The sequence below is a fragment of the Nannobrachium achirus genome (genome assembly GCF_963921795.1).
Source record: "Nannobrachium achirus genome assembly, chromosome: 22".
Classification (NCBI taxonomy): domain Eukaryota; kingdom Metazoa; phylum Chordata; class Actinopteri; order Myctophiformes; family Myctophidae; genus Nannobrachium; species Nannobrachium achirus.
This window is the reverse complement of record NC_137829.1, coordinates 23372125-23389825: the sequence shown is the minus strand read 5'-3', so window position 1 is coordinate 23389825 and position 17701 is coordinate 23372125. Positions and strand designations below refer to the sequence as shown.

The 17701-nt window shown below is 40.8% G+C and overlaps 1 protein-coding gene across 1 annotated transcript in view; it reads right to left on the bottom strand.

Moving 5' to 3' along the window:
• Positions 1 to 2405: 2405 nt before the first annotated feature.
• Positions 2406 to 17701, bottom strand: part of grb14 (growth factor receptor-bound protein 14) — a 46750-nt gene continuing 31454 nt past the window's right edge. Inside the window, exons 4-14 of the mRNA XM_080752615.1 lie at positions 15748 to 15869; positions 15197 to 15271; positions 14487 to 14624; positions 11594 to 11704; positions 11330 to 11425; positions 10865 to 10927; positions 6966 to 7082; positions 6552 to 6621; positions 6354 to 6441; positions 5767 to 5860; positions 2406 to 4997 (exon numbers count right to left, since the gene is read on the bottom strand). Coding sequence (XP_080608741.1) covers positions 4851 to 4997; positions 5767 to 5860; positions 6354 to 6441; positions 6552 to 6621; positions 6966 to 7082; positions 10865 to 10927; positions 11330 to 11425; positions 11594 to 11704; positions 14487 to 14624; positions 15197 to 15271; positions 15748 to 15869 — 1121 coding nt within the window. The 3' untranslated portion in view covers positions 2406 to 4850. The remainder of the gene's footprint in view (positions 4998 to 5766; positions 5861 to 6353; positions 6442 to 6551; positions 6622 to 6965; positions 7083 to 10864; positions 10928 to 11329; positions 11426 to 11593; positions 11705 to 14486; positions 14625 to 15196; positions 15272 to 15747; positions 15870 to 17701) is intronic.

Here is a 17701-nt window from a genome sequence, read left to right as displayed (position 1 = left end):
CACTTGAACCCTAGCGTCCATATTCTGAGAACTTTAGCCAAAAATAGCAGATCTACAAGCTTGTAGATCTTTGGGGGGGGGGGGGGGGGGGGAAGAGCAGACCAAGTACAGTGAAAGGTCAAGTTTATTAAGTATTGACAGTTCAAGTGGTTAAATATCTGAAAACTCACATTAACATACTGATGATCGTGCTGTCAATGAAACTATATGGAATCTATGATAAGGTTGTGGGGGTTTTTTCTCTCTCTCTCTCTCTCTCTCTCTCTCTCTCTCTCTCTCTCTCTCTCTCTCTCTCTCTCTCTCTCTCTCTCTCTCTCTCTCTCTCTCTCTCTCTCTCTCTCTCTCTCTGGTCCTTGGCCTGAAAACGTCGAAGACCCCTGGTGTACAAACACACAAACAAAGGGGGGAAAAAAACAAATCTGAAAAAGTAGATTATCATCCACTCATTTATGAACGTTTCTTCCAATCAGCCTTGATTATCTTTGCTCCAGTCCGTTCAGGCCACAGACAGAGCTGCTGGGATCTGCCTGCAGAAGTGCTCTCCCCTGCTGAGAGAACTCCTTGCTAAGGATCAGTGGGGGGGCTATTGCCAACTGTACAGTACATCCCCTCAACAAATGTAGCATCACTTACCCAAAGCCTCCTTTTAGACCCATTATTACTTACTTTATACTAATTTGTTATACGACGGTGCATGTCTCTCGCTGTGTTTTGTTGGAAAGCAATAGTTATTTATGGTGAGTGACACTGTCGTATGACAAAAAAACAGTGTAATTAAAGCATAACACGGTCAGCCTATAGGCCCAAACTCCGGTCTAGACAGTAACCTGAATGCAGATCAAGGGCAGAGCAGGGTTTCTTTCATGGGAATTCAGTAGAGCCCAGCATAAAATACAGCAGCTATTGAGCACAGAGCAGTGGATTATTAGAGGCGATCAGAAATGGAAAACATATACGAAACAACCTTGTTTTGTACAAAACAAGATCTAATTTTGTCACATAAGAATCACCTTGTTTTGTACAAAACAAGATCTCATTTCGTCACATACAAAACAAGATCTAATTTTTTCACATACAAATCACCTTGTTTTGTACAAAACAAGATCTCATTTCGTCACATACAAAACAAGATCTAATTTTTCACATACAAATCACCTTGTTTTGTACAAAACAAGATCTCATTTCGTCACATACAAAACAAGATGAATGAAGAGCAACAGTGGGGTTTAGTTTAGCCTATTAGAAGACTGAAGGATGGTGGAAGTTGCAGGGACAAGGGTTCTATCTAGTCTTCTTTCTTTCTTTGCTGGGGGAAAAAAATACTATATTATCCACAGGCCGTTTAGGGTCTGGACTCTGGATGGAGCTGGATGAATTCATTAAGGTGCAGTCTCTCGCAGCTGCCATGTCTCTCCCTGCAGCCAGACGTGGATCAATGGCAGGAATACATCCAAAACAACGTTTAGCACAAGACCTTAGAAACGGGTGCATTTAAGTCCTGTGTGTGTGTGTGTGTTATCTCCCCTGGATGTTAGCACCATTTCAACGACGTGTGATATTGAAATCAAGGGAAGTAGAAAGGCAAACATGTTTGTGTCAAAACAGAATGTTGTTTAACAGATGCACACACTCTCACAGTTTCAATACGTTCACCTATGTTATTTATAATCTATAACACATATTCCTGCTAAATGACCAGACAGATCTGTGAAAAGTCTAAATGAAAACAAGTCTGACTCTGTCAAATTAATTAGTTGCATCCTGTAGTATTGATCTGCACATCAATAGATGTAGGAGTAGGCTTGTATGGATTGCATTTTGTGTCATTGGAAAAAACCTTAACTTATTCCACTAAGAATTCCTGAGATCATTCTTTACATATCAAATGTCACTCATAATCAGTGCCACCTATCACTGGATTTCACAATCCGTTTTGATTAGTACTAGCAGTCAGATTGTAGCAAATTAATATATTATGTAATTTAGATTCCACTACAGACTTCAATTCAAAAGTACAACCGAAGAAAGAATAGAAGGCTTATACTGCCATCTAGTGGTTATAGCATTACCAGCTCATGTCCACCATTGATGCTTGGGGTAGAATACATCAAATAACATGTATTGGCAAATAACACTACAACAGCATGCAAGTTTTAATCCAATATAGTGCAGCCATGACCCAATTTATGTAATATGTGCACAAAGCTGGAACAAAACAAATTCCTGTGTACCGTAAGCCTCACAGAGAGAGATCTTGAGAATCAAAACAATTGTTTTGGCTTCCTGGAATTATGAAATTACAAAGATATCCTGCAAATATTTAAACTAAATATGCAATTAAGATCAATTACCCACAACACAAACAACAATATGTTCATTAATTTATATAGGCCTAATGCGTTTTTTCTTGTTTATTTCACTTTTCATATTCTAAACTGTAATTACAAAAATCATACAGTGCAAACAGACTTGATTTCTTTTCTTTAAAAAACACATTGCAGTCCACATGACATTCATTGTTCAATGCACTGTTCTCCCTTGTCACCAACACACCTCAGACATTTCATTCATGTCAATGCATGTTACAGTTAGTTTCAGAATATCCGGTTTGTAAAAGATGATACATCAACGCCTCCTCGTAAAGGAAACATCAACATGTCACATTGTGCAGTGCCCCTCGAGGACCCCAGGGGTCCTTGAAGGGGTACCAGGGGGTCCCCAGCAACATTAGTTAATATGGTAACCAATCCATTAGCCCTCCCGCCTGTTCGCCCTATTTCTTTTTCCCGCCGACCTCACGCTCACCTCGCTGACCACTCGGTGGGGTGGTTTTTGTATACTTCTATTTGTTTTACTGAGGTGGGGTGGTTTTTGTATACTTCTATTTGTTTTACTGAGGATAAGATGAGAAATACGTTTAGGGTTAGACAGTTTAGAGTTGCCAGCCAGGCGAGCCAGCCACTGCACTCCACAACTTTTACACCACTACAATTATTTGAAAACGTAGGTTTTAACCGTTTAAAAAAAAGTTATGTTTAGGAATAGCAGGCAGAGACCATGTACCATTCCGTGGGATAGACGCCTAGGGCTAACGGCCTGGAGGGTGAACAGACTGGTATTTTGTTAATATGGCCTCAAAATCACCGTAACCACTTTAACCCTATATACATTGGCTATTTGAAAAAGGCAGATCTACAAGCTCACAACGTATCACATCGTGAAGCATTGTGAGCCATTTTCCAAAAATCTTGCGCAAATTTGAATATTATTGAAACCTTTTAACACAAAACCTTGCATGGGGATCCGTGGCACAAAATGTGGGTTCGCGGCCAAATACATATTAATTTGGGGGTCCATGACATGAGCAAGTTTGCGAACCACTGTTGTACTGTATTGTCTGCGATAGTGCTACTAACATCAAAATACAACCAACCAAGGTGATGCACATCATATACCTGAATCTCAGAAAAAACAGACTATAAAAACACTAATTTCAATATACAATGATTTCAATTATGATGATCGAAGTCAGTCACAATCAACTTTCACTTTACAGCTTATGGTTTGAATCAGACAATTGTCAAAACATCATTTGGCTTACCTTGCTGTGGAGCAGGCTTGCCACCGGTTAACTGCTCCAGACTGATTTATACTTCATCACATGACAGAGTCACACGCAACACGCAGATCTGCTCTTTTGGACATTTTCACCTATAATGACATCCCCAAAACAGGGACGTCAATGCTGAAAGTGGTTAAATGTAAAGCATACATTTCAAACAAATGAACAGTACAGTGCAGGCTAGTGAGGTTGTGTTCAAGTTCTCTTCCGCTCAAGCACAAGTGTCTCCTTTGTGAGCAGTCTCAGTCCAGCTTATGCACGTGCACAGACGTCATATGTGTCCAGTAGAAAACAACTTTCTTTCACAATAAAAAAAGATACCTGAATACTTAGATATACAATGACAATAAAAAAAGCAAAGATAGCTTAGTTTTACCCAACGGATAAAAGTACAGAGGTGTACCAAGTTTCGCAGCATGACATGGCTTTTCTTTCTAAAAGACAATGACGGCCTTGTTCAGAGACGGAAAATATCAGGTTTGATGGCTAAAAACACAGCCAGCATCCAAAGCTATTAGAGCTCTTACCATATTGGACATCCTACTGAAATGCAGAGAATGAAAAACAACAGAAAACATTGCTCATTCAATCATGCACACTGTGAAATCCAGCGATAATTTAACAAAAACAAAAATGTGTACAAATGGAACCAAATGGACCCGTAACCAAAGTGAACAATTTGGTTCCATTTCTACCCTTTCAGAGTTGAATTAACACAGGATTTTACCGAGTAGAGAGCCTGTAATGATCAAGTGAGCTGCTGGCGAAAAGAGTATTCAGCTCTACATACGGTATATACAGTACAGGTGGGTTTGGACTTTGCACCATGTGGGTCTGAGGACTTGTGTTCTGTTGCCACATCTGGGCCCATCAACAACTGGGCCTATGAACAGGGCTAATCAAACAAGTCTACAAAGTACATGTTTTGTTCAGCCCAAACCCTGGCAGTATTAAACTGCATTTCACACAATACATCAATTTTGTAAAAAAAAAAAAAAAGAAAAAGAAGAAGAATAGAAAGAAAATACAAGACTAGTCACCACAGCATGGAAATGGACACTAGTAGGTGATACCAGTGGTTTGAGTTAGCATCATGGCTGTTGTGTTTGTGTGTCCTTTTTTTCTTTTCTTCTACAAGGCACGTGAAAACTGGGAGTGTTTCTCCACAGAGGCCCTGTGTTCTAAGGTGCATGTGAGCCCAAGGGCCACTTGAGGGCTCTGGTAGAGTTCATAGAGTGATCCGGGCACAGTGGTGTTTGAGCTTGCAAGGCAGCACCCCCCGGTTGAGCTGGTAAAACTCCACCAGCTGGATAAGGTCAGTGAAGAGTGTGTGGCCGTCGTCAAGGCTGTAGAACAACTCACCTTCATCATCCACCTACAGCGCGCGCGCGCGCACACACACACACACACACACACACACACACACACACACACACACACACACACACACACACACACACACACACACACACACACACACACACACACACACACACACACACACACACACACACACACACACACACACACACACACACACACACACACACAAGAATTCAAAATCTACTTGAGTAAAAGTACAAACGTATTGGTATCATTCAAAATGTACTTAAAGTACCAAAAGTAGAAAGAACTGTTAGTGCGGAATGTCCCATTTCACAGGTTTTCAAGAGCATAACATGTATAAAAAATAGCCGATCTACAAGCTCACAATGCGTCACGATGCGACACATTGTGAGATTGTAGATTGGCTATTTTCAAATGCCTATAGGTATGTATATATATAGGGCTGAAGGGGATTTGTAATATTTATTAAAAATCTACAAAGTAACTAGTTACTGAAGTTTTCAAATAATTGTAGTGGAGTAAAGTACAACATTTGCCTCTGAGATGTAGTGGAGTATAAGTAAAAGTTTTGAAAATTGTAAGTACAGTACAGTTACACCACTGAAAACCAGAACAGAAACAGGTTCTTCAGAGCAATGCCATAGAAAAAAAAACATTTTGGCCAACAGAAAGAACCTTTCAGACCGAGGCTCTTCAAAGAACCCTTTAGTTTAATGATTCTTTACTTTAATGATTCGTTTCCCCAAAACGTTCGTAACACAATGTCTGGGTCAATTAACAGTGTGGCTTGTACTTACAGGTAGGATCTGAAAGTGTTTGACTTTCTGCGTGTGGCACAGTGACAGCACAAATGTCTTAGGGTTACTCTGGCTATCCCTCAGTAGAAATACCCTGGAAAAAAAGAAGAGAATCCTCAGTTAGCTCACAAAGGAGGACATATTCCTTAGAATAGTAGCCGGTATTTAAGTTATAGACATCCTGAGGTGTACCAATGACATTCCCATATATGTTAAAACAGTTTCAGTTTAGTTTTACACAGAAAACATTCCATATAGCATCCTTTGATCTCAGAGATTATAGTCTTGGTTCCCTTGCTTTTTGTCTTTAGTTGACTTGTTGATATGCACAGATGTACTGCACAGATCGTAGGAAAAACATGAATTCTGTTTTGTTGCATATTTTCTCTTGAGGACATCGTATCTTATCTCAAAAGAAAAGTGTTAAGATATCCCTTTGCAGTGATAATCGCTGGGTGATGTCAATAAAAATGTTTGACATTATTCTGCACGTCCAAGAGGGAATCTGTGCAGTTCTTTGTTTTTAGAAAGTTATTGTGATCCTCATAATATACATTTAAAAAAGAAAAACTAAGATAGCTGCTCACCCATCAATAAGGCCCTGTTGAGTGATTAGACGCATAGATTCATCTCGTGATAGTTTGCTGTGAAACCAGGGCTGGGCCAAATGGAGAGCTGAAATTGACGGAGAGAGGCAATATGTCACCAATTTATACGTTTCGGGGGGAAGAAACGTTTCTCATGTACTTGCAGCAGATCATAATAATAATAAGGGTGTTACAAACCTATGTTTGACATTGAGCTCTGTGATGTGGAGGGGCTCCCGTGGGAGCTCAAACGATGGCAGCTTTTCCTCTATGGCAGAAACATGAGTTACGGTCACAATCGTTGTCGAAGTGAAGCACGCAATCAGCTGCAACTTGGATTTTTAAGTGTTAATAGATGGCCCTTTAGGTAGGCCTATACGTTTACCAGCTGTCTAAATCTAAAGAAGGTTATGTACTTCTGTACTTTTGATTTATTCTCTGTTGTACAGCACAGGAAATCCTTTCTAAAGCCCAATTTATACGATCTTTCAACCAAGGAAACAAAAATATCTGTTATTTTCGTCAGTCTACACAGTCGTACGACAAAGAAACCTTTTGCCATTACTCTTTTCAGTGCAGAAATAAATGTAATAATATTGACCTCTGACCTACCCTCCATGACAGGCCTTCTTCCACTGCCACTGACAAGGCCTCAGATGGGTTCTCAATCACTCTGGTCTTCTGGCCAGAGAAATCCATGGCCACCAGTGAGTTCTCTGAGATGCTTCTCTGGAAGGACACAATTCATATTGTAATTTGTGTACACATTATTATTATACACTTCTAAAGCCTCTTTTTGATCTGTATTAGAGGCGTGTTTCCTAAACCCACCAGGATTGAGTTAAGACCCGCCTCGCGGAAACGCCCCTCTCAATGATCTTAAACAAAGCAATACTGTACCTAAAGGTGCCTCCACACCGAAAATACAACAGGAGACTTGTTCAAACTGTTCACAGACTGCAAAGAACTGCAAAGAACTAAGCACATTGAATTGTCCAGCCGACTGTATGCCGACTGTAATTACTGTACAGTTTTGCGCATGCGCACTGTGTTGCCATATCGGCTCGTTACAAGCGACTTTGATCCTGTTTTCCTATAATGTTGCTAGTTGTGGGTTACTTTTGTTTGGGCATGTTTCTGAATTGTAGTTGCTTATTTGGCCTTGCTTTCAACATTCTTTTCGAAAATAGCTAATGTAATAGAGCTCAATAGGTGAAACCGGACGCTTCTTTAGGCCTTGTTTTCATAGACCTGGTCGCTTGTTTAACTCACAGGATCTGGCAACCGGGGAGCAGAAGCGGAGATGCTTCCTGTCCGGAGTTTTCTTCTCCTCACACCAAAACAACACACATCACTATTACTAGCGTTGCCTTGGAGTTGATTAGTATAGGAAATTGAGAGTTGAGATTGTGAATATGCTATTTAGTTAAAATGTGCAACGGGAAAATGTATCTGGCTTATTTAGGCTTGGTTTTGCTGCAGCAGTAGCAAACTAATGGTCCATTACAACTCACTACAATTCACCGACGTCCAGGGGCGACTCTACAAAACTGAGCAAGTCCAGTCTTCCAGTTTTCCGTCGATAACGTTCCCGACCCGCTGCCGAAAACCTACCGATGAGCTCCCGTTCGGCAACAGACGCTTTCCGCCGCTATCCGCCGCCGATTCGGCCACGAATCTGTTTGGTTAAAAGTGGCCTTAAGCCCTACCGATCCATTACAATAATACACGCAGCATAATATGCACAAAGCCATATCCAAACTATAACAATTTAACTGATAATTAGTAAGAGTTTTCACAGTACTGACAAATGTATAGCTTTTTCAGTACGTTTTTCTCTTTAGCAAAGTTATAAAGTTTTCCCTTTTTTAGGCACAGTACAAAGTAAGTTTATTTTTTTATTTTTTTAGCAGTTTATTTTTAGCACTGTAGTAACAAATTAATAGCTGTGCATTGTGCAAATGCAGGCTTTTCTCAGTACACATAAGATTGTCTTCATGCCTTTACTGGCTTTATCCACCCTCCATGTGTCCGGCAAGGATTTCAGCCACTCCTGGTCTTAACTCAAGCCTGGTGGGTTTATGAAACGCGTATGAGAGAGCACATAATGTAACTTGAATTTCTTCAGTATACAATGCAAAAAGGATGCATGCCGACTCTGTGTGTGGGGTGGTACTGTATTGCCACCTAGTGTCTGAGTAACGTAACTCCATATAATTTCTAGATGATTCCAGGCAGAATGTGTTCCATTGAAAAGGGATTAGAGGAGGTTTTCAAAAGAGTGACACACGGGTACCCGGTACATGGCTTTGATTGTAGTCGTTTAAGCTGTCATAGCGAGTGGCTCTAAATCAGGGGTCTTCAACAGGGGGTCCGGGACCCCTAGGGGGTCCTCAGAGTTACTACAGGGGGTCCTCAAAATCTTTGAGTGATAGAAACTTTTTTTCTCCTTTTTTATATGCATGCACTTGAACCCTAGTGTCCATATTCTGAGAACTTTAGCCAAAAATAGCCGATCTACAAGCTCACAACGCCTCATGCTGTGAGGTGTTGTGAGCTTGTAGATCGGCTATTTTTGGTAAAGAGCTTTGGTGTAGAGGGGGAAAAGAGCAGACTAAGAACAGAGTGAAAGGTCAAGTTTATTAAGTATTGACAGTTCAAGTGGTTAAATATCTGAAAACACAAATTGGCATGAATCCAAAATACAATGATGATTGTGTTGTCAAACAATGAAACTATATGGAATCTATGAACAGGTTGTGGGGGTCCCTGCTTCATCTCTCTCTCAATTAAGGGGTCCTTGGCCTGAAAATGTTGAAGACCCCTGCTCTAAATAATTGCACACTCAAGAAAAATGCTTCTGACCAGGATTACCAGGAAGCCTTTAAATTGCCACATTCGTCCCTCTACCACCTCCTAAGCTCAGTATCCATACAAGTGGTTATAACAAAGTCACCAGTGTTTACTTTGAGGATAGAGACATTCCAATCCGCCTTATCCTCTGTATTCCAATGCGGATGATGTAAAGATACCTATGGACTATTACCATAGGTATCATTGTTCACAAAGAGGGTTAACTTCACAACGGAGTTCAATTTCCTTTTCTTTTCTTTAGGTATTTTTTTGTTGCTGTAATTTTATGGTGTGAGCACATAAAAAAACATAATAGGTCATACACTATGCTTTACAGTATACTATATACCATATGCACGCACACTGTCTTTTATAAATTGAATTACAGGCAAACGATAAGGAGTCAACCCTGGTTGACGGTCGTTGACAGTGACACACAAGACGAGAAATACGAAAATACGAAGCAGCTTTTATGTGGCCACCATGAGGCCCGGTTTGAACAACTTCAGACTGAGAAACGGATAGACAGACTAAAAGGGGTGAAAACATGATCTTCGACCATTCGGCCTGGCAGAGACAACAATCAATAATTCGTTCATAACACCCACTGAACATGAAAAATATGAGTTTATATACTATGACGTGGGCTCGTAGCCTCGTACTACGCACGTTTTTGGCCGCGAGTCGACGTTGGCCAGGAGGGGTGGCGATTAGCGAACGCAAGGAGATGAGACTGGGGCACCAATAAAAACGACAATGGGGAGGCTGACGGGAAATGGACAAGGACAGAGATCTCCATGTATGGGCATAAAAGGAATAAGGACTGACAGATACAGAGATCTACATACTGTATATGGGCATTGGGCATATCAATCAGATTACAATTTAGGCATTTAGCAGACGCTCTTAATCCAGAGTGATTTACAATAAGCAAGGTAATACATCAACATCAATACATCAAATGCATAGAAATATCAATCTAGACAAAATAATGTAGGTGTAATGAGGTGAGTCTTCAGACCACGGTGGAAGCTAGGGAGTGAGTCTGTTGTTCTAAGTGCGACAGGGAGTTTATTCCACAGTTTGGGGGCCAAGAGGGCAAATTGTCTAGGACGAGTGGAGGCCCGAACCTCTAGTATAATTTTATTATACACTGTATATGTCCACAGCTTAGGTTATGTCCAGCAACACAGTCTGACCCTTCACTCCATCCTCCTTGTCCTTAGCTGTCTCTTTAAGCTCCAGCCTGCCCACAGATCTGGGTGTTGGCAAGGCTGCTTTTTTTGCATTTGCTCCCCTGACAGTAGAGTGGAGGTGATGACTTGTTAAGTCTGAGAGCAGCTGATCAGCGTATATTTTTAGAAAGCAGAGGTTCCACGGACATGTCCAAAAGCCTTAAAATAGACTGTGGTCACCCCTGCCGAATACTCTCATTTGAGAGTGGGACTATTCTAGGACATGGGTCCAGACTCAATATACACACTGCCCTCATTTGTCACGGACTGTTACACTATTATAATACAGCAGCAATTTTTTTTTTTTTTCAGCATTTGCTCCAAAACATTGTCAAATGGCTGCAGCCTTTATTTTTGAGTGAGCTGGTGCAACCGCTTAGTGTTGTTATACGACAGAAAACAAACAAAAGACCTTTAGCCTACCATTGGTGAAGCTTTCTGTTTCTGATGCGGTTGAATGAAGTTTTGGTAGAGCTGCATCCCGTACTGAAAAGCAAAACACAAGAGGATTCAAAAAACATAACATTCATATGGTTGTGTGTGTGTGTGTGTGTGTGTGTGTGTGTGTGTGTGTGTGTGTGTGTGTGTGTGTGTGTGTGTGTGTGTGTGTGTGTGTGCACACATATACCTGTATATATATATATATATTGTTTATATCACAGCTCAGAACATATATTTGCACACTTTCAGTGAAATAACAGTGAGCGGTGGAACTATTTTGTCTTACACCACACATGATACAGTATGAAGACAATGAAACAGATCCAGAATGAATGACTATACCCCCCTTGACCACGTTATTGTTCATAATCTCAAAGCTAAAACAGATACTTCAACTGACTCAGCATTCCTGCATTAAGTCTCGTGGTAAACATCGAGTCAAGTCACCTTAAACAACCGCATGGCAGTGACCCAACATGTCCTGGTCTGTTCATCGTCTGCACAGAGCAGCTTAAGGTCCCGCGCTGAGCTACACTTAGTTGACTGGATGAGAAGAAACGTTGGGTTACATACAACTGTACACACATACATTGTGCTTTATCTCTCCCATTACAGGCCTCCCAGTACCAAAGTCATAACATAACAGTCAATAAATACAGATAATAGAAAATGGCAAGAGGTCTGTGTTACTGCAAAAATACGTAATGGTACCTTGACGCAGAAACCATACTCTGTAGGCGCTCCGTGAGTTTTCTTTGCTGACAGTAAGGTGTAGACGTCACTGTCGCTGAATTCAGCAATAAACTGAAGATGCCTTGGTTCCTGTAAAACAAAGAGATAGGTCTTAATAAAACACAGACAACTCTCTTTGCGTACAGAAGGATGTTACCGGTCATTCCACATCCAATTCCCCGTCTCCGAACACTTGGTGCTTGTATTTAGTCACCCTCTGTATAGGGGGGTTGGGTCCCCAAACACTGCTCTGTAGAGAAGATGGGAATGCCTGTACAAATCCAGCTATGAGAGGAATTGAAACAAACGTGCGTGCGTGCGTGCGTGCATGCGTGCGTGCGTGTTGGGTGAGGAGGTGAGAAATGGACTGTGTAAGGACAGATGCTGAGTAAATATCAATTCAACATAAATATTGTGTGGCTATGCTCCAGTAGCACCAGGAGTCAGTCTGTCTGGGCCTGGGAGTAAAGGTATGTGAATGCTATTTTACAGTTTAGTCACAGTGGCCACAGATTGACCACACCACATTTTTTGTACAAATGCAGGGTGGAAAAATAATTCAAATATCTACAAAAAGAACCAACAAAAAATGCAGCTGAAAAATCCCCACCCTCATTGAAATCAAACCGAGCCTTCAATCTAATCTTCTGTGTTCACAGAACAAAATGGCAATTCATCCACGATAAAGAAAGGCTGGCACACTTAAATTCAAACAAAGCACATTTATTTATACAAAACTCCCTTATCAGTTACGTTGCAGGTGTGGTTAGTATGTAAATGTACTGAAAGACGATGGCCATAAAATTATATGACACATTGACAGAAACTTTATTGAGCCATCATGAACACTGTCACAGAGCCAAGGAGATATTTCATAAGCGGGGCAGCACAAAGACTCCCATTGTTCAGCCTTTATGTGACACAGTGTTCCCGCTTCCTCATTTAAAAACTTTAACCCTGTCATCCCTATTGTGGACGTCATTATAAGCAAATATGTTCCTTCTTTCCTATATATATATATATATATATATATATATATATATTTAAAAAATGTTTTTTAAAACCAAATATTATATTTTCTTTCTTTCAAAATGTTCAGTTTATTTCTCTCAAAAATAGCAAATAGCTGTACAAGCTTAGCTATTTTCGAATATAAGTGTAAAAACCGGGCTTAAGTGGTTAAAGTTAACATACAGCAGTTAGTCTCTGTGCTGAGTGCTGACAGACTGACTGACTAGCAACAGGTTGGACCAACACAGATGGATGGTAACCCAACAAGAGTAAAGGTAGACTCCACACCAAAGCCTTCCTGTGCTCAGGGAACAAAAGCTCCTCTGTTGTGGGGGATGAAAGCGGTTGAGAAGTGGTTGGCTTGGCACAGCCAATGCCTGGGTATAAGCTTCACCTGTCAGCAGCACGGAGAGGACCGTTTCTGCCAGGGCTGCCATGCCAGCTGACCTAAGGAAAATCTAAACCAACCAGTTCCTCCACGGTCCACTCCCCTCTCATAAGCCTTTACGTACAGTGTAGGATGAACTGATGACCCCACTGACAGTAGTGCTGCACTTACGGTACAGCTCAATTATTACAGTCTCAGACATAAATTAACACTTTGGACACTTTACAGCAGTGGTTCCCAAATTTTTCAGGTCGAGACCCAAAAGGGAGGTAGACGTTTGCCCGGGACCCAACGTAGTGAAAACAGCAGATCTACGAAGCGGCGCATTGTGAGCTTGTAGATCGGCTATTTTCATTACCTCTTAAACATTTGGTGTCTAATTTATGGAATTTCTTCGTTTTTCTTTTTTTTCTTTTTTTACTTCATTGCATTATTTTTCTCATTCATGACAATCTTAGCTTTTGGGGGAATGTTTTTTGAAAATGTTTTGAAATAAGAACAATCAAAAACAAAATGTAGCAAACCAAAAATTAAGGGACCCATAGAAATGGGTCCACGACCCACAAATGGGTCCCGACCCAGTGTTTGGGAACCAGTGCTTCACAGTGTGTCGAACCGAGAATCCAGCTGTGAGGTACGTTAGGTCACTGTCTTTAGAAAGCCCAATAAAACAGCCAGCATACTTTTTGTAGTAGAGTTTTCAGCAATTTCAGCAAGCAATCATGAACAAAGCTTTGTGAACAAAAATCCTGCTCTCTGCTCAGCAGCATCAGTTTCATTCAAACTGACAATGTTTCGGTCCCTCTGGACTTTCGCAACAGTGTCAAAAAGTCAATTTGAATAAAACCGATGCTGAGCAAGAGCAGAGTGCGGGATTTTTGTTCATAAATGTTAGTTCATGTCACTGTCCAACACATCTGCATCTGAACTTAGCAAATACTGGTTAGAGTGAAATAAGACCAATTTGATGGGTGAAATAAGGCTGCCATGGCATTGGTCCGAAGGTTCATTAGTCCGAAGGTTCATTTGTCAGAATTTGTTAAGAATACTATGCCTAACTCTAACCCTAACCCTAACCTCAGTAACCCTAACTAAATTCGGACAAAATGAACCTTCGGACTAATGAACCTTCGGACTTATGGGCAGTCCCCGAAATAATAAGCATACGTGCAAAATGAGAGAGAACTCAAGTCGGTGCATCATGAAAATATATTTTAAGACCTGTGAGACTGAACTCAGGACTTAAACAGAAAATCAAACAGTATTTAAGATCTTTTCTGGACTGGAAATTATAAGACAAGAATTTATGTTTGAGGACCAGCAGACACCCTGATCCACGTTACATGATGCTTGCTGAACAACACCACGAGGTGTGTGTGTACGAGTCTAAACATTAATATTATATGATATAGAAAAGATAAAGCCCAAAATGAAAAATGTATGAAAATGATGTGGATGTTGTCTACCACTGACCTTAGATGTCCCCTTGTTGGAGAAATAGAGTCCTGACCTCCTCAAGACAAAGTAGAACTTCTTCCAGGACTTCCTGCCTTGCTCTTTGGCGTGGAGATGTCCATGGATCTCTGGACATGCACTGCAGTTCAGGAAGGTCTGTGTTGCACAGAGGAAGGAAGAACTGTTCACATACTGTACTGCAGTGGTTCAACCTTTTCAGGCAGCGACCCCCAAAATAATCATATTTTAACTGGGCTTTTTCTAGGCTTAACATAATTGTTATAAATATTTTCGTGAAAGTCTATGAGGAAATGAACAGGAGACTTTTTGGTGGCACCAGTAAACCACGCCCACTGCGATGCTCTATACAGCAACACAAAAAGAACACACACACACACACACACAACAGCTTTTGTTTCTTCTATTTGCTTGCTTATTTTACTCTACGTGTATACTTTTGGATATAGGTGACGTACTGTATATACGCACGCACGCACGCACGCACGCACGCACGCACGCACGCACGCACGCACGCACGCACGCACGCACGCACGCACGCACGCACCGCACACACACACACACACACACACACACACACACACACACACACACACACACACACACACACACACACACACACACACACACACACACACAGTATATAAAGTCATCTCAACTCATCTCCTAAGGACACAGTAAAATGGGACTGCAAATAGAAACTGATATACCTGTATAAGCTCAGAATGATTCATCATCCCATTGGCTTCACTGGATATAGATACCATGTGATCTGGGAAGAAATCCTACCAGTGTGACAGAAAGACCAGTTTAACACCACCAAAGCACTATGACAGCAACACCAGTTAACACCACCCGAGCAACAGTACACTGGCAATAGAACTGGTCTATTACAGTAGCTACGGTATGTTCTCAAACCAATTTAATTTCAAGGACCCCATGTGCATTTGGCAACAGAATCCATTTGATTTTTTTTTAAATTATTATGTCTGTGATGCCACAATCTAAAGCGTTAATTTAACTCTGCAAGTGGACAAATGGATCTTACGGGTCCATCGTTAATTTAGCCGAGGACCCCCTTGAGCCCCCTTAAAAGGACACCTGGTGGTCCCCAGACAACACGTTGAAAACCACCCCTTTTAAAGTGGCAGATAGCACACTTCTGCATACACCAGGTGTACACTGCAAAGGTCTCTCAACAGTTAATTCAACACTGTGGCTTTTGCCATATTAGAAGACACAACAATCATCATGGACTCACCAGGGGCTTCTTGAAGAATTCATATTTGGCATAATTCTTCCTAAAATACAGTCGGTTGTTTGTGTCCATGCCCCAGCTGGACAGCACCTCCATAACGGACTCATGGTCTTCAATGGTTCTCTCTGGTGACAGCAGGAGGGGAGAGAATCAATGAGTGGATAACCTTTACCTTTCACTGCAGGGTGTGGGAGGTACTTGAATTGGAGTTGAAGCGTGAACAGTGGTGGAAAAGTCCTCAAATAGCAGATATACAAGCTCACAGCACGACACAGAGTGCCTCACTGCGAGCTTGTAGATCTGCTATTTTTGAAAAAATTAGATTTTTTTCTTTTGCAAGTCTTTGAATATATCTTTTTAAAAGCAAACATTTGTAACTCTGGGGGGTCCCTGGAACAACATATTTTGAGATGGGAGTCCACAGCCAAATACAAGTAATTTTGGGGGTCCTTGACATGACAAAGTTTGAGAACCACTGACTTAGAAGAACGATTTAGAAGACATGTATAGAATCGGGTCAAAAGACTTGCACAAATGTTCACCATTTGTCAAAAACAGCAGATCTACAAGCTCACAACGCCGTATTTGTCTCTGAGATGTAGTGGAGTAGAAATAAAAGTACTGAAAATTGGAAATACTCCAGTAAAGTAAAGGAAAGTACCTCAAAGTAGTATGTGAGTAAATGTACTTAGTTACTTTACACCACTGACCGTAAAGTGATACCAATTTGATTCCAGGTCCTGGCAGATGAGTAATGTGATGAAGTATGCCAACATACTTTGTATTTAACCACTTAAACCCCTGTACTTAGTTGACCAGGGTCCCCCAGGGCTCTATACGCCCTCTCCTGTTATTGCTTCACTAAATATGTTCACCGAATATGTGCATCAACAGGAGTTAATCTAGATTAGTGGTTCACAAACTTTTTAACTCAAGACCCAAAAGAGAAATTAGTTGTTTGTCCGGGACCCAAAACAGTGAAAATGGCCAATCTACAGGCTCACAAGGCGGCGTGAAGCAATGCGTGGTGAGCCTGTAGATCGGCTATTTTCACTACCTATGAAAGAATTAAGAATGTATTTATGGAAATTAGATTTATTTTTCATTTTATTAAACAAATACTTCTCATTGGAATTGTTTTGAATTGAATCTTTTGGAAAAATAAATAAATAAATAAAGATGTAGGTAACAGGAAAAAGATGGATATTTATTTGTGACCCATAAAAAAAAAAAAAAAAAAAAAAGGATTATGCAACCCAAAGATGGGTCCCGACCCATTGTTTGGGAAACAGTGATCGAGATGAATATCTTTAGGTGGTCAAATTTGACTTGACATTATTTCATGGATTGTTAATGAGTAACCTCTGGAGGGGGGGGGGCATCCAATTTAAGAGACAGGATTCATTTCCTAACTGGAGATTACATGACCACTTGAAAACAAAACACACGCAGGATTTGTGTGAAATAATTCCCAGGCAGACAGCTGTCGCATTGCTGAACTATGAGGACAAGGTCAAGCATAACACAAGTTTAAAAGAACTCTACAGATTGGTGGGAAACTAGAAAACCTTACCTGCGTTGTGGTGATAGTTAAGAGTTCATTAGGATTCCAATATCTCACTAATGTAAGGCATATTGTACTGCTAGATAGTGCCAATGTCATTAAACCCACATAATGAGTTAATGAACACATTCTTATGGATTGGTCACCTCTAAAATCAAGCTTATTGTGCTACCTTTCCACTCATTGTTAGATGCTGTGCATAAAAGCATCAACTAAATGTCTACACTTTAAAATGTTACTTATTTTGCACTATAAATCATTCAGACTACAAAATATAATTTCAGTTACAGTAAAATACATTTAAAAGCATGGGGTGTGCGTCCTGCAGAATGCCCTGCTGATATCGAGGAAGGCCACACTTTGGCATGACATGTCTCGTCTCTCACAGTACGA